The sequence below is a fragment of the Erinaceus europaeus genome, chromosome 4 (assembly GCF_950295315.1).
Source record: "Erinaceus europaeus chromosome 4, mEriEur2.1, whole genome shotgun sequence".
NCBI lineage: Eukaryota > Metazoa > Chordata > Mammalia > Eulipotyphla > Erinaceidae > Erinaceus > Erinaceus europaeus.
The window spans coordinates 140,189,295-140,215,971 of NC_080165.1; the positions used below are offsets into that span (position 1 = coordinate 140,189,295).

At 42.1% G+C, this 26,677-nt stretch overlaps 1 protein-coding gene across 2 annotated transcripts in view; it reads right to left on the reverse strand.

Annotated features, from left to right (window-relative positions):
• The window catches only part of SLC16A10 (solute carrier family 16 member 10), a 155,930-nt gene that overhangs the window by 3,399 nt on the left and 125,854 nt on the right, over positions 1 to 26,677 (reverse strand). Inside the window, exons 4-7 of one of the 2 annotated variants that reach the window (XM_007528144.3) lie at positions 16,722 to 16,865; positions 11,184 to 11,412; positions 4,691 to 7,006; positions 4,201 to 4,660 (exon numbers count right to left, since the gene is read on the reverse strand). In XM_007528144.3, the coding sequence (XP_007528206.1) occupies positions 6,774 to 7,006; positions 11,184 to 11,412; positions 16,722 to 16,865 (606 nt within the window). In that variant the 3' untranslated portion in view covers positions 4,201 to 4,660; positions 4,691 to 6,773. Of the gene's footprint in view, positions 1 to 4,200; positions 4,661 to 4,690; positions 7,007 to 11,183; positions 11,413 to 16,721; positions 16,866 to 26,677 lie in introns of those variants that run through there. The other variant, XM_060190633.1, reaches the window with a different exon arrangement.

The window sequence follows — 26,677 nt, forward strand, 5'->3', positions numbered from 1 at the left end:
GTCACGGCCAGGTCCTACAACATATATTCTTAAAGAAGCATAATGAAAGCTATATTGTATATATAAATATATATAGTAAAATATATGTAGTAAAAATATTTTTTTTTCTCACATACTTTCAGATACAGAATATTCCAAAAGGCTAATTGTGCTAAAAGCATTGACTGGTACATTAAAAATATATTTTACTAATATATTAATATAACATATATATCATTGTATGGGTAAAGCTACCACCTAGGGGAATGCAAGGGACTACATTCTCTACTAAGCTTTCATTTGCTGACTGTGCTCTTGTAAGTTTCATACTCTGCCATTCAAAGTCTTATGTGCCAGTAAAAAAAAAATTATACACCTTTAAGTAGATACTGGAATATGTGTTTTTCTCTCAGGTATATGTACGAAATGCAACACACATAATACTGCTGGGTCCATACATATATCGTATTACTTATATTTTAAAAAACACATTTGAAATTTAGCACCAGTTGTGACCTAGTTTTTCTTTGGCAGGAAAAATAAAGGCACCAAATACATAGTAGGTTCTTAGCTTGGGGTAAAAAAAAAAATACAACGCATTTGGTAATAAACCTGCAGTCCCTGACATATCACAATACAGACTGAATTGTGGAAGATACCTTGACCTATTTATTACATTCTAGAACGTACTATAGAAGACTCCCTGGACAATCACAGGAGAAAAAATTCTCGTGTTTCCATGGATTTAAGTCATTCACCAAACTACTCCTAATAGCAGACAAATACTGAAAAGAATAAAAAGAATAAAAGTTATATATCAGAGGCTCCAAAAGAGATCGAATGTGACAGTTATCCCATGCATATTTATTCCTCCCGAATACATCAGTCATATTGAATGTCTAGAAACAGCTTTAGATTGTCACACTTGGTGTCATCTTCAAACGCTCCATTAACAAAAATTCACTGAGACTGTCCTTGTACCCACAGGAAAGTGCGCCTGTTAGGCAGACTTTAACCAGTAAGCTGTGAAGCTAAGTACATCATACAATCAGTCCAGTGCCAGTCATCATCTCCACGGCCAGTGAAAACAGTACCTTTTCACCTTCACCTGCTACGGTGATTTGAAAAACTACTGGTGAAACATTGTAGTATGTATTCATTACTCTATGTAAATGATACATTTCCTCAGGTTTTGTTTCCTTTTTCATACTATCCACAGGCCACACTAGTTAATATTCTTTTTGTTGTTTCTTTTATATCCATTTGTCAGAACAAAATACAAGGAATGTTACTGACATTTTGACACCTCTCCAATTAGTTGCACTTTAATTCTAAAGTCACCATTAATTCTCTTCTGATCAAACAAGAATTAAAGATAAACTTTTAGTTGGACACTGAAAGCCGAGGTAGTTAGGCTGTCATGATCAAGTAGTTTTTTTGTTTGTTTATTTTTGTACATAAGTTTTATTTTACTCCTAGTGTCTTTCCAACTTGCTAACACAAATATTGAAATCTTCCACTTTATAATTGAGGTAGCCTACTATGTTATTTCATAGCTAAAAAGAAATAGTACCATGGAGGAATTCCTGTACAGAGGTCAAGATGATTACTATTTTAAAACTGATAGTTAAATTTGGACAAACTACATGAACTATGAAATTCCAATGTTTTAAGGTTTCTTTGATTCAAATATGTGACAATTAGTTGTTTTATGGGTTGTTGTTTCAGAAAAGTCAGCTGAGAGCCCACATTTAAGGCATTACATAATTATACTTCTGATCTGTATACAGGTTTCACATCAAGCTGTGGGCATTTGACTATTCTTGAGAATGGCAGCCCATCACTCTACAGTGTATCTGTAAAATAAAATATTAGTCTCTGTCAACAAATAAAGTTATGAGCATGCTGAGCCCAAGTGAGCGCACGAAAAATTGGTGTTGCTCTGTATTCTGTCCCTTAAACTATTCTCAAATTCTGCCCTACGTAGTACATTTTCCTTACACTAACCTACAAAATTAGTTAAGGGTGAGCAGAATTAATGATGAAGTCCGTTAAGTGGCAGGTCCTCCTCTTGTGTGTTCATATTCCACAATGACCATTAGGACAAATCGATCTTTTTGATTTAATAAGACAAAATGTTTGCATCTTGAGAGTTAAGCTATTATAGATGACACATTTTTTTTTCTATTAGCCCAGATGCCATTTGTCTTTCAAACTAATAAGATTATAGATATTACTCCAGAATGTGCAGGCCAAGTGTTGGAAACTTTCTAAGGAGTTTTAAAAACTTAAATAGTCTGTGTATGTAGAACTGGAGCCAATTATTCATGACTTCTATTTGTAGTTCTAGTCTCTAGAAATGTATTCTAACACCATCACCATCAAGTAAGGCGGCCTCCAGCACTTCACTAGGAATGTCTTTAAGAGGTCCATGACAACCCAAGGCTTTTTCTTTAACTACGATATAGCAAAACTTTAATAGAATATAAAAATGTAAAAAATATACTCTGAAAATATCTATGCTAAAAGCTTGGACAAGCTATTCTGTCAAAGCATCTCTTTTTGCTTTAAATATTTAAATAAAGATAGTTTAAATGTTAGCACAAACTTCAGAGCAAGACATTCTCCAGATTATATAAAACTGGATGGGGTTCCATAAGGCCAAGGCAACTGGGAATAAACAACTGGTGAATCATGGACCTCAGCAGGTTTCTGAAAGATAGGGAAAGTGAAAGAATGAGATAGATAAAGGGAATAAGGAAAGAATATGAAATAACTGTATGAAAGACCACTACCAGAAATGGGTCAGAGCCACCCAATGGTTACGTATCCCAAACATTATGCCCCATGTCCTATTCTAACACCAGAAGTCACCTTGCATTGATAGTTAACAAAGTGATACAAATTAAAATATTCTTGAGTGCAATTTAAATAGTTAGAATTACCAGATACATAGACTTACTTTCAACTAAGCATATATTTATGAAGAGTTGAAGCTAACGGTGCCAAAGGTTTCTCCATTACTTGGGCACAGCCATGAAATCAACAACCACATATGTGGACAGTTAATAGATGGATCATGAACTACAAAGGAAGTCTGTTTTAGTTTTATTTTTTAATGAACAAAATGTGAAGCTTAATGTGAGCGCTATGCAATGATTGTCAGGTCCTGCAATTGACTGAACACTGAAACTCTGTGGCCTGGCGGATGTCTTCTACTACTGAGATGAATGCATCCCACAAGTTTTACTATAATAAAATTTAACCAAAATGTCTCTGAAAGATTCTTGGGAGTTTGTTAAAATAGTGTCTGATTCAGAGTTTCTGTGAATAATACTTTCTTCCCTATTGGCTTCAAATGTCAGAAATGTTTGGGTTTGAGAACTGGCTCAATTCTATCAGAATTAAGGTGATAAGACAAAGCAGAGTTCTGATTCTTCCATTCCTCTCAAAAAATATCTGGATTGAGCAAAAATATTTAGGACAATCAGGTCACTTTATTACAAAAGAAACCCTGTTCAGAAGTTAGAAAGGATTTACTCTGGAATTATTTCCTGGGCTAAAACAGACTTTATGATTATTAGAGATGTTCATTTTCTTAGTTTTTAAAAACTAAATATTTATTTATCCATTTATAAATGAGAAAGTGAAGAAGAGAGAGGGGGACAGGGAAAAAGAGAGAACTAGAACATGACTAAAGCAATGTGATGCCAAGGGCTATGCTTGCAGGCTGAGCACTGTTCCCACTGTGCCACCTGACTACTTGCTTTTGATGTGTATTTTATGGAATTGAACCTTTCTTTCCTCCATGTCTCTTTTTTTCCCTTTTACCAGAGCACTGCTCAGTTCTGGTTTATGGTAGTGTTGGGGACTGAATCTGGGACTTCAGAGCCTCAGGCTGAAGTTCTTTGTACAACCATTAGGTTATCTCCCTCATAAAAGAGTGCTCTATAAAAGTTTGTTATAATGCAGTGGTTTTTTTCCCCAGTGTTACAGATACTAGCTGATTTGTCCCATTAGACTGAAAACTATGTATGTATATAATACTCTACACAAATAATATTATGAGATCTAAGTTTTACCGTACTTAAGTTACTCTTCTGTCAATATGGAAACAAGTGAGATTAAATGTCAAATTATTTTAGAGTCCCTTTCCCCTAAAATAAGTCAAAATTATACTATATATATATATATATATATATATATATATATATATATATATATCTAGAGAGAGAGAGAGAGAGAAGAGGGGGAGAGATGTAGAGAGACTGAATGTGAGCAACTACGGCACTAAAGTCTCCTTCAGTATGGAGGTGGGGGCAGGATCATAAGCACAGCGCAAATAAGCGGCTTCAACCACTCAAAGGCACACATTTAAAAGTCTCTACATAATACATTTTGTTTTTTAATTCTGGAATTGCCCTTTGTATAAAACTACAGTCTTGTCTACATTAAAACTATGATAGTTAAAATTTTAATGGCGAATTTGATGACTGATGTCAGTGTGGCATATCTCTGCTGATCTCAGAAGCACTGAGAATGAGATGATTTTATATATTTAGGAATGAATAAATGAACATAATTGCTACATTATCATTTCAAAGCCCGTTTCCAGAGGCTTAAAATAAGAGTAGGAAAGGGTCATGCATCATTGAAAGGTAGATGTTCTATACAATAGAACCTTCTGGCAAACGCTAGAAGAAGACAGAACCTTCTCATGATACATTACCTAGGTATTCAAAGTACTAGGTTGAGATGGTGTGGAATAGTAGACCACTGAATTACATTACTGAGTAATTCCAAATTAGTTAAAATCCTACTAAAAATAAATCTTCCATTTAATAACTTTACTCTCCTCTGTCCAATGTGCCCCAATTTATCACCAATGACCACACACCTATAAGCTTCCCAGGTATCTCCAGCTTTAGTTAGAGACAAACGCTGGAAGCGTCTTGCCTCTGAAAAACAACAGACGCTGAGAAGAGCAGGGCCAGTATCCTCTCTCCTTGCAGGAAATCTAGAAACAGACAGACCCTGGAGGTGCTTTAGAGAAAGCTAGCATTCGTTCTTCCCGGGTGAGCAAGCTATGTTTGAGGAAAAGTTAATAAACATCTATATTTAGGATTTATTTGTATATAGTGATGATTTTTAAAGACCTACATAAGAAACAAAACCACACTCAAGTAGAATTTCAAGAATATAGAAATTTTTCCATTTTTTTTCCCTAGATGAGTATGGGTCATAGCATAGTTTTGATTTTTAATTTGAGACCCTTCAAAATCTAATGGATTTATTTATTTATTTTAGGAAGTTTATATATATGAATGGGAAAGAGGCAGGGGAGAAAACTACAGCGTCACTTTGGCACACGCAATGGTGGGGATCGAACTTGGTACCTTAGGTTTGAGAATCTAACACTTTATTTGCCTCCCAGCCTACTCTAAAATGTTCTCACGGCCTTCTTTATAGAGAGGGGAGAAAGTATGGGGATGCCAATGTGGAGCACGTTAGGACACGTCGATAAGAATACAAAGTGTTGCCAGAAAGTGTTAGGACTGTAGGAGTTGTTTCTCTTTAAAAGTATTTTAAAATGTTCAATACCTATAAGTTTCATTACGTAGTTTGATCTGCTGTTACAATCAAAAGGGATTATTTTTTTTAATGTATACAAAAATCCCCATTTATGTACCTATAACTGCACCTTGATAACATGCTCAATACCAGGTCCTATGGCTAACAAATCCAGAAGCCTCTCTCTCTCTCTCTCTCTCTCTCTCTCTCTCTCACACACACACACACACACAATTCAATTGGGGTGTTTCTGACTACTTGAATAAAGCACACTGCAAACCCAAAGGGAATACATGTTAATGGAAGAAATGCCTGATTTATGAGCTGCTCTGTCCATCTGAGCTGCTCTGTCTGTCTGAGCAACATTCTTTTCACCTCCTATACTGATTCTGAATACGCTCCTAGCATCTTCCCCAAGAAGATCCCCTGCCACTGGAACACGTCACAGGCACTTAATCTCATGACTTATATAATAGTAGGCAAACCAATTTTAACAGACTCAAGGTTTTAGTAGATCCAATGTTATCTGAAATCCAGGCTTAATTTAATGTTATTTAATTTTTAACTTTATTTATTTTACTTGATAGAACAGAGAGAAATTGAGAGGGAGGGGGAGACAGAGAGACACCTGCAGCATTGCTTCACCACTTGTGAAGTTTCCCTCTTGTTGGTGGGGACTGGGGGCTTGAACCCAGGTCCTTGTGCATGGTAGTATATGCACTAAACCAAGCACTCCAACACCTGCCCCTTGCCAGTCTTATATTTCATTAAAAAAAAAGTTTCATACTGCAGAAAAAAATCAAAACAGAGATGGTAGAACTAAAAACAACCTTGTGACACTACAAACAACATTTCTAGTCCTAACCAAACCACAACCCTTTCAGTATAGCTTGAGGTATTTTAAAATATTTGTACAAGCTAAAGAATATTCACAGCTTCCAAAGTTGCTTTTTTACTGAGAAAGTGTCAAATTCTCACAATATTTGACTTTCAGACACGTCTTCATGTACCAGCAGCTCCGCCATCAGAACTCACAGAAACTTCAGACTACTCAGTGGCAGAAAATGGTTCCTTGTAGTAATAAGATTTCCACTTCCCAATTACTGTGCTATGCCTAGTATGTGATCTAAAAAAATAAGAAATTTGAAATTCATATATAAAAGGAAAACTTGCTTAGGCTTCTGAAAGCCAAGTTCAGTCTGGTGGAGGAGGTATATAAGATATTAAATAACAGAGTCAGATTCTTTCTTATAGGTTCCAGATGAGTTCGACAGCAGAGAGTTCTGGTTCTCCAACATTTTCTCCATCTTTTCTTCTCCAGCAGTCTTGCTGATTTCTCTTTGTTTTTTACTATGGATCCACGGAATGAAACAAAGGATAGCACCTCCGATAAGGGGAGGGATTCCAGCAAGGTAGAAGGCCACATCATAAGAGCCAAGCTGGTCTCGAAGTAGCCCTGCAAAGGGAAAACAGTTGTCATCAAGAGGAACACAAGTGTGGGCCAGAGGGATTCCAGGTCTGTCAAACTGATTAACTTGCCTCAAGCTAATAACTTCATCTTAGCACTAGTTCAGACAGCATCTCAGATATAAGACATTTTTTAGGAGATGGATCTGTAATCTCTTTTGCAACAAAGAAAGAAAAGATTTATCTATAGTCTTGTCATAAAGTATAGGTCTGTGGGTGTTCATATCAAGATATCACATGAAAACTGTGCAACCAGGGCCAGGGGATGCTGCATCTGGTTATGTGCACATACTACAGTGCACAAGGACCAGGGTTCAAGCCTACAGTCCTCACCTGTAGGGGAAAAGCTTCACCGGCAGTGAAGCAGGGCTGCAGGGTGTCTCTCTGTCTCTCTCTCCCTCTCCTTCTCCCCCTCCATCTGAATTTCTCCCTGTCTCTATCCAATAATAAATAAATTAAAAAAAAACTATTTGCAACCAAGGTCTGGCTTTCTCAAAACCTTCCGAAGCCATTTGGGAAATTCTGACATACATCCATCTAAAGGGTTCTTATCTATCTGAAGGGTTCTTATCTAAAGGTATACACACCACAAAGGTGAGTCTTCTTTAGTACACATACTTCAAAATGTCAACATGTCAAACTTTCTTGGATCTATTTATTTACAAAACCATAAATTATTTAAGATTAAAAACTAAAAGCATGAAAAATGATAAATCTAAGAGGGTCATAAAAGTTGTTAAATACATTTTACAAAGAGTAAGGGGAAGAAAACATAAGAGTATGAGCATCCAAACAGATCCTTGGACTGTGCTTCTGAAAACTTACTTACAGAGTACTCTATTTCTGTTTTTCCTTTAACAAAATTTGAGTTTTAAAAATTATCTTGGTGTGGTCCGGGAGGTGGCGCAGTGGATAAAGCATCAGACTCTCAAGCATGAGGTCCTGAGTTCGATCCCCGGCAGCACATGTACCAGAGTGATGTCTGGTTCTTTCTCTCTCCTCCTCCTTTCTCATTAATAAATAAAATATTTTAAAAAATTATCTTGGTGTTTCTAAGCTTCTGTGACTTCTACTATATAATCATGGTTGTCTGAATTATCTACAGAACCCATTGTTCTGAATACCTAGCTACTAAATAATGAGCTGAGGATTTATCCAATTGTGTACCAACACATACAGAGATGTGAGAAAGCTCACCCAGGAGGGGGGCCTGCTTTGTAAAGAGCGTGACCTAGGTTCAAACCCCAATCAATTCCCATTGTCACTGGGGGAAACTTTGGTGTCATAATATCTCTCCTTCTCTCCCTAAAGAAGTTGGCCTGAAGCAGTGAACCACCGGTGATGGTGATTAAAATATATATATATATGTTTAGAAATCTAAACTATGGAATATATTTTGTTGGCCATCATTTCTCCTTTGGCTAATTCTGCTTCTAAGACCCCTTTTGTTTCTATCCGTATTGGTCATCATGCCAGGTTCCCTTGCATTGCTTGATGCTGTGGTCTATTTACATAATTGCTGCTTTACCTGAGACCCACCCTGCCTACAGGGCATTGGTTTAATCCCCACTGGTTAGATGGAAGCCTGCTACTTTCGTGCTCCACCCCCTCTTCTAGTCACTTCCTTTTTCTGACCTGCCACTTCCATCACAGAAGGTATAAATAGAGGAAGATTCTTTTCTGATCAATGAAAGAGAGTTGCATTGCATTCCCACTCAACCTTGAGTTCCTGGTCATCTCTCTCCCACCCGTGAAGCTAGCCCTGCAATATTTGTTTCATTTGCCTATCTTCTGAATCAGAGTATTTAATATATAACCAAATCTTTCACCCTTTTTCTGCCCTGGGTCTTTAAGTTTCTTTAAAAATTAATATATTTAGGAGTATAGAACTCATTATTCTCACCACCAACATTCCTGTGTCACCACCACAGTCGAAGAGTCAGGTTTGTTTGTTTATTTCAGTTATTTCACATCTGAGTGAAACCATCCAGGAGCTGGCTCTCACTCCTTATTTCTCTTAGCATGACCATGTTCATGAACCTTTCACCCTTAGGGATCTCTTAGTGAGACAGGGCCTTTCTGTTGCCAACTGCATTTTTCTGCCTGCCTTGGGTGTCTCCTTTACTCCTGGCCTGTTATCCATCACTTCTAGTAGCAAATCCTGTTCCTGCTGAAGGGCTACTCGCAAGCTGCTGTGGACTTGGAAATCTTTAAAAAAAAAAAAAAGTTCCTTTTATAAAAAAAGAAAAGAGTAAACAGCATATCCCTTTACAGGAAAGATGAAGGAAGAGTGAGTGAGGCTTTTCCTAGAAGGACCCTGTGACCTCTAGAATGTCAACTTTATTTAGCCTGCTTCACAGTGACTGCTTGCTGGACTCACGAGGAAGTTCCCAGTCGGCAAAGTTGCTAGATATGTGCAGCTTTGGATATGAGGATGAACTGAGCTGAACTTTTACCTGAGTCCCTCAAGTACATACATTCAAACTTTGTCACAACCTTATTGAATGATCTATCATATTAACTTACACTGGTGCCCAAGAAATAATAAACACGGGACGTATGTCTGCATAGCACTCCATTCTTTTTATAGCTGAATGACTTTGTGTAACTATACACATTTTGTTCATTTATTTACTTGATGATGTTTGGGTTGCTTCCACTAAATGTTATTTTTCATTAACTAGGAAGTATAGCTCTTCTACAAAGCACACACATTTAGAAATCTTTTGGGACCAGGCAGTGGCGCACCTGGTTAAGCACACATACACTACAGTGTGCAAGGACTTGGGTTCAAGCCCCTGGTCCTCACCTGCAGGGGGAAAGCTTCATGAGAGATGAATTAGGGCTGCAGGTGTCCCTCTCCCCCTATTTCTCCCCCTGCCCTCTCAATTCCTCTGTCTCTATCCAATAAAGATAATTAAAGAAACCTTTCATGATCTTTTTTTTTTTTTTTTTATTTTAGATATTGGGTAAGAGAGAGAGAGAAAGACCCTATAGCCCACTGCTCAGGAAGCTTCCTCCATGTATGTGCTCCATGTGGTGGCTGGGGCTCAAACCCAGGTCTTGTAAAGTGTGTATTCTACTAGCTACTAGGTGAGCTATTTCCTGGTCCCCTTCATCCCTCTCTCTCTCTCTCCCCCAGAGTGGTGAACCACTCATCTCTCACTTTTTTAAGGAAGCCATGTTTCTATTTCTCCAAAAACACTTTCTGAAAGAAAATATAGAAACTGTTAAAGCATACAGCCCAGAAGCTTACTGCTATACATTTTTTTAGTGTTTTAGATACCAGTAAGAATAAGAGGGTTGGGAGTCGGGCGGTAGCACAGTGGGTTAAGCACATGACTGGTGTAAGGATCCCGGTTCAAGCCCCCGGCTTCCCACTTACAGGGGAGTCGCTTCACAGGCTGTGAAGCAGGTCTGCAGGTGTCTTTTTCTCCTCCTCTCTGTCTTCCCCCCCTCCATTTCTCTCTGTCCTATCTAAGAATGACAACATCAATAATAACAACAATAACTACAACAACAATAAAAAACAAGGGAAACAAAAGGGAAAATAAATAAATATTTAAAAATTTTTAAAAAAGAATAAGAGGGTCTAGGGGCTGGGTGGTGGTGTAACTGGTTGGGTGCACATATTACAATGCTCAAGGATCCAGGCTCAAGCCCCTAGTCCCCACCTGCTAGGAGAAGCTTCACAAGTGGTGAAGCAGGGCTGAAGGTGTCTCTCTTTCTCTCTCCCTATCACCACCTCCCTTCTCAATTTCTGGCTGTCTTTATCCAATAAATAAATAAATAAATAAATAAATTAAAAAAAAGAATAAGAGGGTCTGCTCAGCAAACTTTTTAAACATGCCATCTGCAGCTGTTCTTATTTAAGATGTTATAGGCTGAATATACACAAAGTCAGAAAACCAATAAATCATAATACATTTTACACAGAAGTGGGACTCACATACTCTATGAAATAGTATTCAACATAAAACCATGACATACTACTCTCTTATTTTTATACCTATAATAAAAAAACAGTTTGAGTTGGTATTCAAGGACAAACTTTTCTTTATTATTCTTTTTAAGGATTTCCAAGTCTATAACAGATTGCAAAATGAACTCCCCATAGTAGAACATGCTACTACTTAATCGAGCCACTAGAGAACAATTACACTTACCAGCAACGGGTGGGCCCACAGTCATGGGAACGGACATGAGTCCGAGCAGAAATCCAATCGCTTGGGAGACGTCCTGGGCACCAACTAACTCAAAAGCTATGGGCGCCATAATGGAGATGAAGCATCCATCGAAGAGACCCATGACGAGACACACAGCAATGAGCGCCCCAAACACACGGCACAGAGGAATCATCATGGACATCAGGCCGATGAAGAGGAAGGAGAGCACCTGGGACAGACACCACGATGTCAGTCTGCTTTCAGGGAAAGGGAGTACTCTAAGGGCCCGGTGACATGCTCAGGGTGTTCGGGTTACTGGTCAGTCAGCCACCTTTCTGTCAGCACTGCTCTCCTCACCAGGCCAGTTCACCTTGATCTTTCCTTAATGTGATCCCGGGGCCTCACGCATGCCTGATACCAATGCTCCTCAGACAGCTCTTTCACTCTTCTGATTTTATTTTATTTATTTATAAATATTTATTTATCCCTTTTGTTGCCCTTGTTGTTTTATTATTGTAGTTATCAATGTCGTTGTTGTTGGATAGGACAGAGAGAAATCGAGAGAGGAGGAGAGAAAGACAGACACCTGCAGACCTGCGTCACCACCTGTGAAGTGACCCCCCTGCAGGTGGGGAGCTAGGGGCTCAAACCGGGATCCTTACACCAGTCCTTGCACTTTGCATCACGTGCATTAAACCCGCTGTGCTACCACCCGACTCCCCTGGTTTTATTTTTAAAGAATTATTTATTTATGAGGCAGAAGGGAGGGAAGGAGGGGGGGTGAACATAAAGTAGAGTGGAATTCTGGCCTATGCAATGCCAGGGTTTGAACTCAGGATCCAGTGCTTCAAAGTGCAAAGAATTCATTCACTGTGCTACCTCCTGGGCCACTTACTCTCTTATTTGAGAAAGAGAATGAACAGGGGGAGTGACTGAAAGGAGCAAGTCCAGAGTCCTGTGTGGGCTGGGTGTGACTGTCATCACAAGATGAAGCCCATCAGTGGCTCCCCAGAGACTCCTCTCTCTCCTTCACAGGCTTCTCTGGAACGCTCAGCTGCGGCTCAGCATGCAGCACTGTGTGCTACCAACACTGTGCCCGCGTGGGCTACGGCTGTGTGATGCCAGCTGCGGCTAGCCTGAACTCAACGCTGTGTGACTGGGCATCAAAGGACAAGTTAAGGACAACTATATTTTCTTTGTAAAGCACAGGGAACACCTACTGAAATGGCTCCCTCCACCAAAAACAAACAAAAAAAAAGGTGGCAAATGACCAGATCAGCCCACATATTGGACGTGACTTTCAAAGGTTGTTTTGGAATAAAATAGCAGGGGTGGGGTGGGGTGGGCAGTGTTAAGTCCACATAATACTATGTGCAAGGATCTGGGTTTGGGTCCCTATTCCCTCCCTGAAGGGGGAGGGGGGACACTTCACAAGTGTTGAAGCAGGTCTCCCTCTCTATCTCCCTCTCCTCTCTCAGTTTCTCTCTGTCCTAGCCAATAAAATGGGAAAAAATAGCCGCCAGAAGCAGTGGATTTGTAGTGCTGGCATCGAGCTCCAGCAGTAACCCTGGAGGGGGAAAAAAAAAGGAATAAAACAGCTCTAAGTAAAGCATATCAGGACGTTATCTATGGGTACACCTTAGCTTGGGCCTCCTCTCTCTCTCCCTCTCCACCTCTTTCTCTCTCTCAACCACTGTGCTGACTCTCTAACTGGTTTTCTTCCTCTCCTGAATCCCTCCCAGTGATAACCAAACCTCAGGATTCTCTCTCCGACAAAGACCCACTACACTTGAAGTCCAATCTCTTCCTTTCAGATTGCCAGGTCTTGTCAATCAGGAGTCTCCTAAGCTTGCCGACTTCTCCCAGTGCCACTCTTCGTGTGTGTGTGTGTGTGTGTGTGTGTGTGTGTGTGTGTGTGTGTGTGTGTGTGTGTGTGTGTGTGTGTGTGCACCTGTAAATGTGCTCAACGTTCATGGCTTGAGCATTGCTCCAAGAGCTCAGGGCCATGTCTGTCTTGTTTGTATCATCTCATCAGGTTCTGGAATGGAGCAGACACTTTCAGAATTTGTGAAAAGCTGTAATGCAACAAATATCCATTAGAGGGCTCCCTGACACTTGAGAAAAAGACCAACTGTTCCACTACCTGTTGGATAAGCCTATCCCAAGAAGTGAGGGAATGATCATAAGTGCTTCAAATACACTGGGGGGTTGGGGGGGGGGGAGGGCTGGGAAAAGCAGAACTTGGACTGGGTTTGATGCATTGCACCCAAGTAAAAGACTCTGGGGTGGGAAGGAGTGTTTAGGTCCTGGACCAGGATGGCAGAGGAGGACTTAGTAGCAGTTGACTATGTGGAAGACAGAAATGTTATTATTAGCACATGTACAAACTACTGCATTTTATGGTTGACTGTAAACCATTAATTCCCCTATAAAGAAGATAAATTAAAGGGGGATGGGGACACTGTGCCCTGAAGTGGAGGGAGCTGTGATATTGCATCCCGGGACCACTTGCCTTATAAAGCAACATTCCCTTGGTAAAAGTGTCAGATTAAAAGTACACGGTACCCTATGTCCACACTTCCTTCCTAGCCGACTCCTTCCTGTGGCCAAGTGCCTGGATCTTTGCACACACAGTCGCACAGTGAAGTGACCTGAGTTCCTCACTACCTGCTTCTCCATGTGGAAAAGCAAAGGAACCTTCTTTGAAGGACCAGGGCAAGGGGACAGTGCTTACTGAGCACTAATTTGATCACCCGCACGGCTCAGCAGTCACACCACCAACTGGTGCAAGTTGTTAACTGCAATGAATGCCTTTTTCTCATCATTGTTGGGAAATTGTGCAGATGTGGTTGAACACTGGCAGGGCCCACAAACCACTATATTTCCATGCAAGTATTATTTACAGATCTCCACCACGTTATCCCCTCAGGGTATTGCTAATTCAGTTAAAACCATTGCAACAGTTGCTAAGGATGCTTCCACCTTCCCAGCATGCCTTTTGCCTCTCTCCACCCCTGTTTCTAGCCAATCCCATCCTGACTTGCCACTTCTGGAATTCTCCCATAAAAGTCTCTCCTGCTTCTGCTTGCTCTCTTCTCTTTTTTCTCTTCCGTGACCCGACCTGGAGAAGGGCTGGTGGGCATAGTGGGAGGCGGCCATCTTGCTAGCTCCACGTGGCCTAAACCGCTGTGCTTTAAGTCCTTGATGGAGGACCCCTAGCCTGTGGCTGACACTGCTTGCCGCTCCCATCCTGAGAGCATTCTCGGTTTTGCTTTTCCTATCCAACAACAACAGTAACAATAAAAAAACAACAACAAGGGAGTTGGGTGGTTGCACAGCGGCTTAAGTGCACTGTGCAAAGCACAAGGATCAGCGGAAGGGTCCCGGATCCAGCCTATGGCTCCCCACCTGCAGGGGAGTTGCTTCATAAGTGGTGAAGCACGTCTGCAGGTGTCTTTCTCTCCTCCTCTCCATCTCCCCCTCCTCTCTCCATTTCTTTCTGTCCTATCCAACAATGACAACAATAATAATTATAACAATAAAGCAATAAGGGCAACAAAAGGGAATAAATAAATAAATTTTTAAAAAAACAAGGGCAACAAAAGGGGGGGGAAATGGCCTCCAGGAGCAGTGGATTCATAGTGCAGGCACTGAGCCCCAGCAATAACCCTGGAGGCAAAAAAAATTGAAAAAAATTATTTCTTGGATAGAGATAGAAATTCAGAAGGAAGGGGTAAAGAGGGAGAGAGAGAGAGAGATTGACACCTGTAGCCCTGCTTCCCTACTTGCTAAGCTTCCCCCCTGCAGGTGAGGACCAGGGGCCTGAACTCTAGTCCATGGGCACTGGGGTGTGTGTGCTCAATGACGTGTGCTACTTCAAATCTCCAACCACTCCTTCTGTCTCCATACTTAAAAAAAAAAAAAAAGAAGAAGAAGCTGTGTAAGACTCAAATACCATAAAGCTTGGGCGTTTTAGTTTAGGCTTCAGTTCACTGACAAGGTGTCCAACCACCAACACTAACTTTAGGATGTTTGCGTCACCCAGAGAGAAACCTCATACTCAGTAGCCATTCCTTCACATTCTCTCCTTCCTCCAGTCCTAGGAAACCCCTTATCTACTTCCTGTCTTTAGAATCTGTCTGTTTTTGGTACACCATGTAAATGGAACTATAGCCTTTTGTGACCTCCTGAGTTCTTGTCCCCTCCTCCTCCACTCCATCTCAACCTTTAGCTACTGGCATGAGAATTATAAAATGTAACGAAAGTCATAATCATTTCCTTGCTTAAATTCCTGTACCTGGGGATTGGAGAGAGAGTGTAATGGTTATGAAAAAAACATCAGTGCGTAAGGCTATGATGTCCCAGCACCACCATGAACTAGAGATAAGCAGTGCTCTGGTTTAAAATATTAATAATGATACATAAAGACATCCTCAGGAGTTGGGTGGTAGGTGGTAGCACAGCGGGTTAAGCACACGTGGTGAAAGGATTGGCGTAAGGATCTCGGTTTGAGCCTCCATCTCCCTACCTGCAGGGGAGTCGTTTCACAGGAGGTGAAGCAGGTCTGCAGGTGTCTGTCTTTCTCTCGCCCTGTCTTCCCCTCCTCTCTCCATTTCTCTGTCCTATCTAACAAAGATGACATCAATAACTACAACAATAAAAATACAAGGGCAACAAAAGGGAACAAATAAATATTTTTTAAAAAAGGGAGTCGGGCAGTAGCACAGCAGGTTAAGCGCATGGGGCGCAAAGCACAAGGACCGGAATAAGGATCCCGGTTCGAGCCCCCGGCTCCCCACCTGCAGGGGAGTCGCTTCACAGGCGGTGAAGCAGGTCTGCAGGTGTCTGTCTTTCTCTCCCTCTCTGTCTTCCCCTCCTCTCTCCATTTCTCTCTGTCTGTCCTGTCCAGCAACAATGACATCAGTAACAAACTACTGAAATTGAATACAGTGAAAGCTACTGCATTTTACTGCTGACTGAAACATCAGTTCCCCCCACTAAAGAAATTTAGAAAAAAGAAAAGAAGACAGTTTGTTCGATGGCCGATTTTACACGTGAAAGCCCAGAATGCAAAGTTCCCCCTGCCTTTGAGAAGCTACTTGTAGAGAGTATGCTCCAGAGAATCCTTCTCGTTTCACAGAAGGATTTAAACAAGTAAATACAGACAGTGCTCAACCAGGTGGTGACGATGATGTGTTTCTGGAGGCAGAGGTGAAGGGAGAGGTGGGGAAAGGTTTAAGAAAGTACCTGCAGGGAGTTGGGCGGTAGTGCAGGTGGCGCAAAACGCAAGGACCGGCATAAGGATCCTGGTTCGAGCCACCGGCTCCCCACCTGCAGGGAAGTCGCTTCACAGGCGGTGAAGCAGGTCTGCAGGTGTCTTTCTCTCCCCCTCTCTGTCTTCCCCTCCTCTCTCCATTTCTCTCTATCCTATCCAACAATGATGACACTAACAACAACAACAACAATAACTACAGCAATAAAACAACAAGGGCAACAAAAGGAATAAATAAATAAATATTAAAAAAAAAAAGAAAGTACCTGCAGATAAACCTTCTTCACTCCAGGCACGTAATCTGCAATCCGGCCAAAGAACAGTCGTCCGACTCCTGAAGTGATGCCAATGCACATGAGAAGCACCTCTTTGTTTGTTTCATTTTGAAATTTTTCCTTCACGTATTTCATCTGCAAACCGGGGAGGAAGAAGCCAGGCGTGAAAACTCAACAAGCTAGAGGACTTTGTACAAATGCCTTGGTTTCTCTGCAATGTAAAGCATTCTCACCTCTGTCCACATTCAAGTATTTGTCAAATCTGTTCTGTGATGATGTTTCACGAGAACATATCAAGAGAGGTTAAAATTATTATTATTATTATTATTATTATTATTATTATTATTATTAGCCTCCAGGGTTATGGCTGGGGCTCAGTGCCAGCACTACCAAACCACTGCTCCTGGCCGCCATTTATTCCATTTTATTGGATAAGACAGAGAGAAATTGAGAGGGGAGGGAGAGATAGAGTGGGGGAGTGAAAGATAGACACCTGAAAACCTGCTTCATCATTCGTGAAGCGACCCCCCTGCAGATGGGGAGTGGGGACTCGAACCCAGGTCCTTGCACATAGTGCTATGTGTACTTAACTGGGTGCGCCATTGCCTGGCCCGAGAGATGAACATTATTTAGTTTGTAAAAGGTCTTTGACATTTTTTTCAGAAGGAGTTATTAAAATGCACATGGTAAGTTAACACTGAGACATGAACTAAAGGACGAGAAGGAAAACCCCGTCAAGGTCACCTTGGAAAGGCAACTGAAGGTTCAGTCTTGCAGTTTCATCTCTTCTACAGGGTCCTGAACCAAACAGTCAGCTCTGACATAAGTCACACTGAAGCTCCCAGACAAAGCTGTAAGGCTTCCTACTTGTGAATGAGCCTTATTTGTGATGTGCCCAATGTACATATAGTTTAACACAGTGACCGACAGAAATGCCTCCTAGTAACCTTTTGTCAGCCTTCCTGGCAAGTGCATTAACTCCTACGCCAGCAAGTTTCACTGTGTAAAATGGAGATAACAGGGGCCAGGCGGTGGCACACCTGGTTCAGCGCACACATTACAGGGCACAAAGACCCAGGTTCAAGCCCCTGGTCCCCACCTGCAGGGGGAAAACTTCATGAGTGGTGAAGCAGGGCTGCAGGTGTCTCTGTCTCTTTCCCTCTCTATCTCCCCTTCCCCTCTCAATTTCTCTCTGCCTCTATACAATAATAAATAAATAAAAAGATTTTTAAAAAAATGGAGATGACAATGGTACTTTGAGTGGCTGTGAGGACTAATGTTCTGTGTAAAGAACTTAGAACAATGCCTGGTACTTGGATAATAATAATAATCACCTGTTAATTTTAGTCTCTGTTTTAAAAGGACCTTTAAAATAAGCATCTTTATGCTATTAACTTTTTTCCATTTCATTTATTTATTTTTCTATCTTATTGTATAGGACAGAGAGAAACTGAGAGGAGATGGGGAGACAGAGAGGGAGAGAGACAGAGAGACTCCTGCAGACCTGCTTCACTGCTCATGAAGAAGCTTCCTCTTCGTAGGTGGGGAGCCGGTGCTTGGCTCAGGACCTCCAGCACTGTGTGTTACCAGGTGCCGCTGCCTGGCCCTAAAAGGTCCTTTAAAGAGTCTACTGAGGGGTGTGGGAGATAGCATAGTGGTCATGCAAAAAGACTCTCACGCCTGAGGCTCCAAAGTCCCAGGTTCAATCCTTTGCAGCCAGAACTGATTAGTGCTCTGGTAAAGAGAAGAGGAGAAGAGGGGAGGGGAGGGGAGGGGAGGGGAGAAGGAAAGGAAAGCCCACTGTGTCGATGTTCGAAAGGGCAGTGTGACCAGGCACAAGCTTTGCTGTGATATTGTCTAACAAGCTTGTTCCCTCAGCCCCAGTCTCTTGCTTATTATCTACTTCTCGGCTTGCAGCAAGGACAATGCTCATGTCTGTACTGTCACCATCATCTCAAACTACACACTTGAAAGTCGGCAAACACATTTCTCAGTCAGCTCCATGACCCTGTGGGACAGGTGTCCTGCTGGGGCAACTCCTCCAGAAGAGACTGACATTCTACTATTTTGCCTACATACAGAAACACCCTCACCATCTCGTTAGTCTCTTCCCTTTCAAACCTACTAACTTTTTCTTTCCATCTTTTAAAAATATTTTATTTATGACTAGATAGAGACAGAGAGTACTTAAGAGGGAAGGGGGAGACAGAGAGGGAAAGAGACAGAGAGACACTGATAGCCCTGCTTCACCACTCATGATGCTTTCCTCCTGCACGTGGGGAGCAGGGGCTTGAACCTAGGTCCCTGAGTACTGTAATGTATGCACTTAACCAGGTGTGCCAACACCTGGCGCCCTCTTTCAATCTTTTAAAAATGTTGTAGCGGGAGTCGGCCTGTAGTGCAGTGGGCTAAGCGCAGGTGGCGCAAAGCACAAGGACCGGCATAAGGATCCCGGTTCGAACCCCGGCTCCCCACCTGCAGGGGAGTCGCTTCACAGGCGGTGAAGCAGGTCTGCAGGTGTCTGTCTTTCTCTCCTCCTCTCTGTCTTCCCCTCCTCTCTCCATTTCTCTCTGTCCTATCCAACAACGACAACAACAATAATAACTACAACAATAAAACAACAAGGGCAACAAAAGGGAATAAATAAATAAAATAAATATTAAAAAAAATTTAAAAAAATGTTGTAGCTTCCTATTTTCATGAAAGACACAGACAGATCGACTGACTGGAGCACCGTTCAGCTGTGGCAAATGACAGTGTCGAGACTGAACCTGTGACCTATGAACATCTGGTGTACAACGTCTGTGCCACCTCCCCCAGGCTCGGCTTCTCATCACCTGGGCTGAGAATCATCTCCCAATGCCGGCAAGACAGCTCACCTGGGTGGTGCGTTTGCTTTGCATGTGTGCAACACCCAGGTTCAAGCCTGACCCTGAGCACACTGCGGGGACCTTCAGGCTTCCCTCTCTCCTTCTGTATCTCTTTCTTTACCTGAAAAAGTCAGCCTGGAGCAGTTCTGTTTGTTTGTTTGTTTTTCAATAACAACAACAAAGGAATAATCCTTCAACATATAGCTGTAGCTTCATCAGCCTCTGACTCATCAGTTACTATCAAGACTCCTAAATTTGTCTTCAAAGTGCTCTAAAGTCTGTCACCAAGCTCTCCTTGTACCTTTACCCTGTGCTGAGTCTTGGCTCAGAAACAGAAAGTGCAAATGTCTTCAGGACTCACTCAAGCAGCATCCACACTGCAGACTTCTTTAAAAGAGGGAGATGTATCATAGTAAATCATTACCACACAGAACCACTCATGTTGTCCAATCTGCCTCCTGGCCGCCCGTTTATTTTAAAGAGAAGTCAGAAGCCTGGCGTTTTTTTAGTCAAATGTTAGCCTGTAATTTAAATTGGGAATGTTGCATGATTCAACCCCTTGCCAGCCAAACAAAACATGTCTGCAAACTGCATTAGGCTCGCTTTGATCTTAACCTAATCTCATCTATTCCTGCAGGATGGTTTATTCACAGCGTTCTTACCTTTCTACATTCCAGCTGCCTTTCCTGCCTTCTCTGATAATCTAAATCTGACGAGTGCAGATATCCCAAGCTGCCCCTTGACTTTCCATCTCCTTGTTCCTGCCTGGTTTTCACCAGACACCTTACGCACTAACAGCCTTTACAGCGTCTCGACTTATGCATCCTTGCCGTCGAACTAGACGTGCCAGCGTGCGTGATCGAAAGGCACCTTAAAGTCAGCTTGCCATGGGCTAGCCTCATCTCTCCTTACAGCCTGTCTGCACGCACCCCGCCCCCACCCCTGTTCGGTTAATACAAGTCCAAGCACCCAATCTAGAAACCAGGCAACCACTGGGTTCCTTTCCTTCCTTTTCTTCAACTACAACAGCCACCACCACATTGTGAGGATTTTACCTCCTTATCTCTCTTAGAGATACTTTCTTTGGACCACACTCCCCAGTATTTTAATTTGGGTTTTCATCATTCCTCCCTTCCGTGGGTCACAACTACAGCCTGCTAACATGCTTCTTGCTTTAGCCCCTAATCCGAAAACTCCATGTTCTCTGAGACCACAAGACGATGTTCAGGGGACGGGTGGTGGCTCGTCTGGTAGAATGCACACTTTAAAATGCACCAGGACCTCGGCTCTAGTTCTTGGTCATCACATGGGAGTTCCTGCAAGGGAGGGAAGTTTCACCAGTGATGGAGTGGTGATTCTCCTTATTTATGTCTCCTTCTGTCAACAACTATAACAAGCCTGCCAGCAGTGGTGAGGGACAGAGGTGACAAAGATAAAAAGACAGAGAGGCTCGAGTGAGAAGAAGCCACAGAACCCAAGCTCCCTCCAGTGTAGTGGGGTCGACTGGACTTGGAGATGAGGTGCAAACCTTCGTTGCACATGACAAAGCACCACATTACCTAATGACCTGCTTTGTTGCCCCTAAGCCCTGCTATCTATTTCATAAGGTAGACAGAAGACTGAACACGACTCTGCTGTGTGCAGTCCTGGAACTTGGAACCTTGTGCCTGAAAATCTAGAGGTCTATCACTGAGCCCCTTTAGTTAAAAATCCTTAAAAAGAATAAAAAGGTATGTATTTTATTTTTTAATTTTTTATATTTATTTTCCCTTTTCTTGCCCTTGTTTTTTTTTTATTGTTGTTGTAGTTATTGTTGTCATTGTTGAATAGGACAGAGAGAAATGGAGAGAGGAGGGGAAGACAGAGAGGGTGAGAGAAAGACAGACACCTGCATACCTGTTTCACCACCTGTGAAGAGACTCCCCTGCAGGTGGGGAGCCGGGGCTTGAACCGGGATCCTTACGCCGGTTCTTGCACTTCGCGCCACCTGCACTTAACCCGCTGTGCTACCGCCCGACTCCCAAGGTATGTATTTTAAACACACACATATCTTCATATCTTCACAGAGAGAGAGAGAGACAGACCCCAGGACCACAGCACTGTTCAGTTCTGGCTTATGGTGGTGCTAAGTATTGAAGTTAGGCACTAAGAGCCACAGGCAGACAGTCTTCTGCTGACCACTATGCTTGCTGTTTTCCTCAGTCTATTTTTATAGTTTGTCTTACTTTAATGAGAGATGGGGGTGTGTTGAAAGTGGATCTATTCAAATTAAACTGAAGTGTAAACATAGCTCTTCAAGTGTAGAGCGTTACTTTGTTGTCACTGTTTGCATAAAGCAAGAATTTAAGTTTCTCCTAATACCTCCTTTCCCACCTTAAACCCAAATCTGCAGACTATAAGATTTACTCAGCTAGGAAACAAGGGAGGGGCAGGAGACAGCTCAATGAGTGGAACCTGCACCTGTTCAAACACGTGGCTCTGGGTTCAAATACCCAGCACCACATGGGAGCACCACAGCTCTGGGAAGGCTCTGTGGATGGCAGACCAGTACTATGGTGTCTCTCTTTCTTCCTCACTCTGTCTGAAATAAAAAGAATGAAGAAGTAGTCAGAGTGCTGAAACTTTCACGTGTAAAGCCTGGGAGTGGGGCCAAGTGGAGGTGCACTTGGTTGGACGCACATGTTACAATGCTCAAGGACGTGGGGAAAGCTTTGTGAGTGGTAAAGCTTTGTGAGTGGTAAAGCAGGGCATTAGGTATCTTTTTGTCTTTCTCCATCTCTGTCCCCCCTTCCCTCTCCAGTTCTGGCTGTTTCTATCAAATAAATAGAGATTGAAAAAAAAAAAAAAAAAAAGCCTGGGAGTAACAACAACAAAACCAAGCAGGGAGTACAGAAGGGCTGCAGAACCAAGCCTGTGAATGAAGACGTTTGTTCCCAGACACCTGCTCAGGTTGGTCACAGAATCCCCAGCAGCCAAGCTGCTCTTGCTGGCGGCTGGAACCTCCCAGAATTGTTGTTTACAAACTCCTCTATCGTTCACCCTTGAGAGGCTGGTATGCACTTTAGTTCAGCAGGAAGTATAAATACTGGGCAAAACTGATGATTTCTAACACGGAATTACAAGGATGGAAACATGAAAATGTGGAGCAAATTCTTCTCTATTTAACCTTATTTAAGCTGAGACAAAATGCAACCTAGGGTTACAGTGCTTTAGACAACAGTTCTCACAGCAGACTTCACTGGAACGCGTCAGAGCATTTACAACTTGTGTCAGTCTTTTCTTGGGTCTCAAAGTCTTTTCTTGGGTCACGTGCACTTACTCCACAGCTGCACACTCCCAGGGATCACCAGAGCCGATCCAGCCCACCTCTGAAACACTCTCATCACTCAAGCAACAGTTTTTCCATCACCATGCAAGTCATATTTGGACTGTGTGAAATCCTACTTGCTGAATTTCTTATCCAGAGATAATCAAGCACTGATGTTCTAAAATAAGTGCTCATTTCACATCCATGAGTTTAAAAAGAGGGAAGTGGCGGGAGTCAGGCGGTAATGCAGTGGGTTAAGTGCACATGGCGCGAAGTGCAAGGACCGGCATAAGGATCCTGGTTCAAGCCCCCGGCTCCCCACCTGCAGGGGAGTCGCTTCACAGGTGGTGAAGCAGCTCTGCAGGTGTCTGTCTTTCTCTCCCCTCTCTGTCTTCCCCTCCTCTCTCCATTTCTCTCTGTCCTATCTAACAACAATGGCAATAACTACAACAACAATAAAAAAAAAAAAGGGCAACAAAAGGGAAAATAAATATTAATTTTTTTTAAAAAAAGGGGGAATGGGTGGGCTGGGGACATAGCATAATAGTTATGCAAAAGATTTTCATGTTCTAGGTCCAATCTCCAGCAGTACTTTAAGCCAGAGCTGAGCAGTGCTCTGGCCTGACTCCCCCCCACTCCCACACCTAGACACCAGGGTTATTAGTGGGGCTCAGTACCTGCACTTCAAATCCACTGCTCCAAGTGGCAATATCTTTCTCTCTCTCTCTCTCTCTCTCTCTCTCCCTCTCCCTCCCTCACTCCCTCCCTCCCCCCCTCCTTCCTTCCTTCCCTTCCCCTTCCTTCCTCTCCCCCCCTTTCTATATTAATGGATAGGGGAGAGAGAAATTGAGAGTAGTGGGGGAGATAGAGAGTAACAGAGAGAAAGACACCTGTAGATCTGCTTCACCACTCGTGAAGTGGATACCCCTACAAGAGCCTGGGGCTTGAACTCAGGGCCTAGCACATGGCAGTATGTGTGCCACCACCTGTCCCTCTCTGTCTCTCTCTCATTAAAAAAATAATAAAGATGTGTTTTTAAAAGAAACTAAGTACAAGACAAAAGCATTCCTTCAATCATCCAATATTAAAAAATAGATGAGCAGCAGCAGATCGCTTTCTCTCCTCTCCTCTCCTCTCTTGAATCAACTAGGAATACCAAAGGAGACCACCCGCGACCAAAACAAGACAGGACTAGAATGACCACAGGAACCCAGTAAATCACCAGTGAGTACAAACACACATGGCTGGTGACAGAGAGGAGCCTAAGGAGAGATTAAGTGACTGCTAACAGTTCAGCAGTTTATCAGTTGAGACACCACCTCCAGTCTGCTCCACAACAAGGGGACAGCTGAAGGGAGGAAAGGACTCCCCAGAGACTCACCAAGTGCAACTCTGAGTCTCCAATGCTACTACCCTCAGAATCTGGAGCAGTGACAGGAAGGGACACCAGGGGACAGAGATCTAACCAGGAAACTCAGGAGAAGACTTATACCTCGGTGGCATAGCTGAGGGGCTGTGAAAGTCTCTTTGCATAATCACTGGATTATCTCTGCCACACCCTGCTTTATCTCTTGGTCAGGAGTCAGTGATTAAGCTAAGAAGCCTATTGATAGTTTAAAAGCCCTCAGGCTCCCATAGCCTACAGGGAAGAAGAAAAAAAAAAGAGGCTTTTAAACCACTGAGCTCCAACTCAGGGATTAAAATACTATTGAAACAACTGTTAACTTCCACCACTGTGAACCCTTTAACTTACTTAGTCACAAGTCAATCCAGGCAATAGTGATCAGTAATTTGAAAAGTACTGAGAAAGGAGCAAGGAATTAAAGGCATACAGATTGGAAGAGAAGAAGTCAAACTCTCCTTATTTGCAGATGACATGATAGTATATATGGAAAAACCTAAGGAATCCAGCAAGAAGCTTTTGGACATCATCAGGCAATACAGTTAAATGTCAGGCTATAAAATTAACATTCAAAAGTCAGTGGCATTCCTCTATGCAAACACTAAGTTAGAAGAAATTGAAATCCAGAAATCAATTCCTTTTACTATAGCAACAAAAACAATAAAATATCTAGGAGTAAATCTAACCAAAGAAGTGAAAGACTTGCATACTGAAAATTATAAGTCACTACCAAAGAAATTGAAAAAGACACAAAGAAGTGGAAAGACATTCTATGTTCATGGGTTGGTAGAATTAACATCATAAAAATGAATATACTACCCAGGGCCATCTACAAATTTAATGCTATCCCCATAAAGATCCCAAGCACATTTTTTAGGAGAATAGAACAAATGCTACAAATGTTTATCTGGAACAAGAAAAGACCTAGAATTGCCAAAACAATCAAGAGAAAAAAGAACAGAACCGGAGGTATCACACTCCCAGATCTCAAATTGTATTATAGGGCCATTGTCATCAAAACTGCTTGGTACTGGAACATGAATAGACACACTGACCAGTGGAATAGAACTGAGAGACCAGAAGTGAGCCCCCACACCTATGGACATCTAATCTTTGACAAAGGGGCTCAGACTATTACATGGGGAAAGCAGAGTCTCTTCAACAAATGGTGTTGGAAATAATGGGTTGAAACATACAGAAGAATGAAAGTGAACCACTGTATTTCACCAAATACAAAAGTAAATTCCATGTGGATTAAGGACTTGGATGTTAGACCACAAACTATCAGATACTTAGAGGAAAATATTGGCAAAACTCTTTTCCGCATAAATTTTAAAGACATCTTCAATGAAATGAATCCAATTACAAAGAAGACTAAGGCAAGTATAAACCTATGGGACTACATCAAATTAAAAAGCTTCTGCACAGCAAAAGAAACCACTACCCAAATCAAGAGACCCCTCACAGAATGGGAGAAGATCTTTACATGCCATACATCAGATAAGAGTTTAATAACCAACATATATAAAGAGCTTGCCAGACTCAACAACAAGACAACAAATAACCCCATCCAAAAATGGGGGGAGGACTTGGACAGAAGATTCACCACAGAAGAGATCCAAAAGGCCGAGAAACACATGAAAAAATGCTCCAAGTCTCTGATTGTCAGAGAAATGCAAATCAAGACAACAATGAGATATCACTTCACTCCTGTGAGAATGTCATACATCAGAAAAGGTAACAGCAGCAAATGCTGGAGAAGGTGTGGGGTCAAAGGAACCCTCCTACACTGCTGGTGGGAACGTCAATTGGTCCAACCTCTGTGGAGAACAGTCTGGAGAACTCTCAGAAGGCTAGAAATGGACCTACCCTATGACCCTGCAATTCCTCTCCTGGGAATATATCCTAAGGAACCCAACATATCCATCCAAAAAGATCTGTGTACACATATGTTCTTGGCAGCACAATTTGTAATAGCCAAAACCTGGAAGCAACCCAGGTGTCCAACAACAGATGAGTGGCTGAGCAAGTTGTGGTATATTTACACAATGGAATACTACTCAGCTATAAGAAATGGTGACTTCACCGTTTTCATCCAATCTTGGATGGACCTTGAAAAATTCATGTTATGTGAAATAAGTCAGAAAAAGAAGGATGAATATGGGGTGATCTCACTCTCCAGCAGAAGTTGAAAAACAAGATCAGAAACGAAAACACAAGTAGAACCTGAAATGTAATTGGCATATCGCACCAAAGTAAAAGACTCTGGGGTGGGTGGGTGGGGAGAATACAGGTCCATGAAGGATGATAGATGACATAGTGGGGGTTGTATTGTTAAATGGGTAACTGGGGAATGTTATGCATGTGT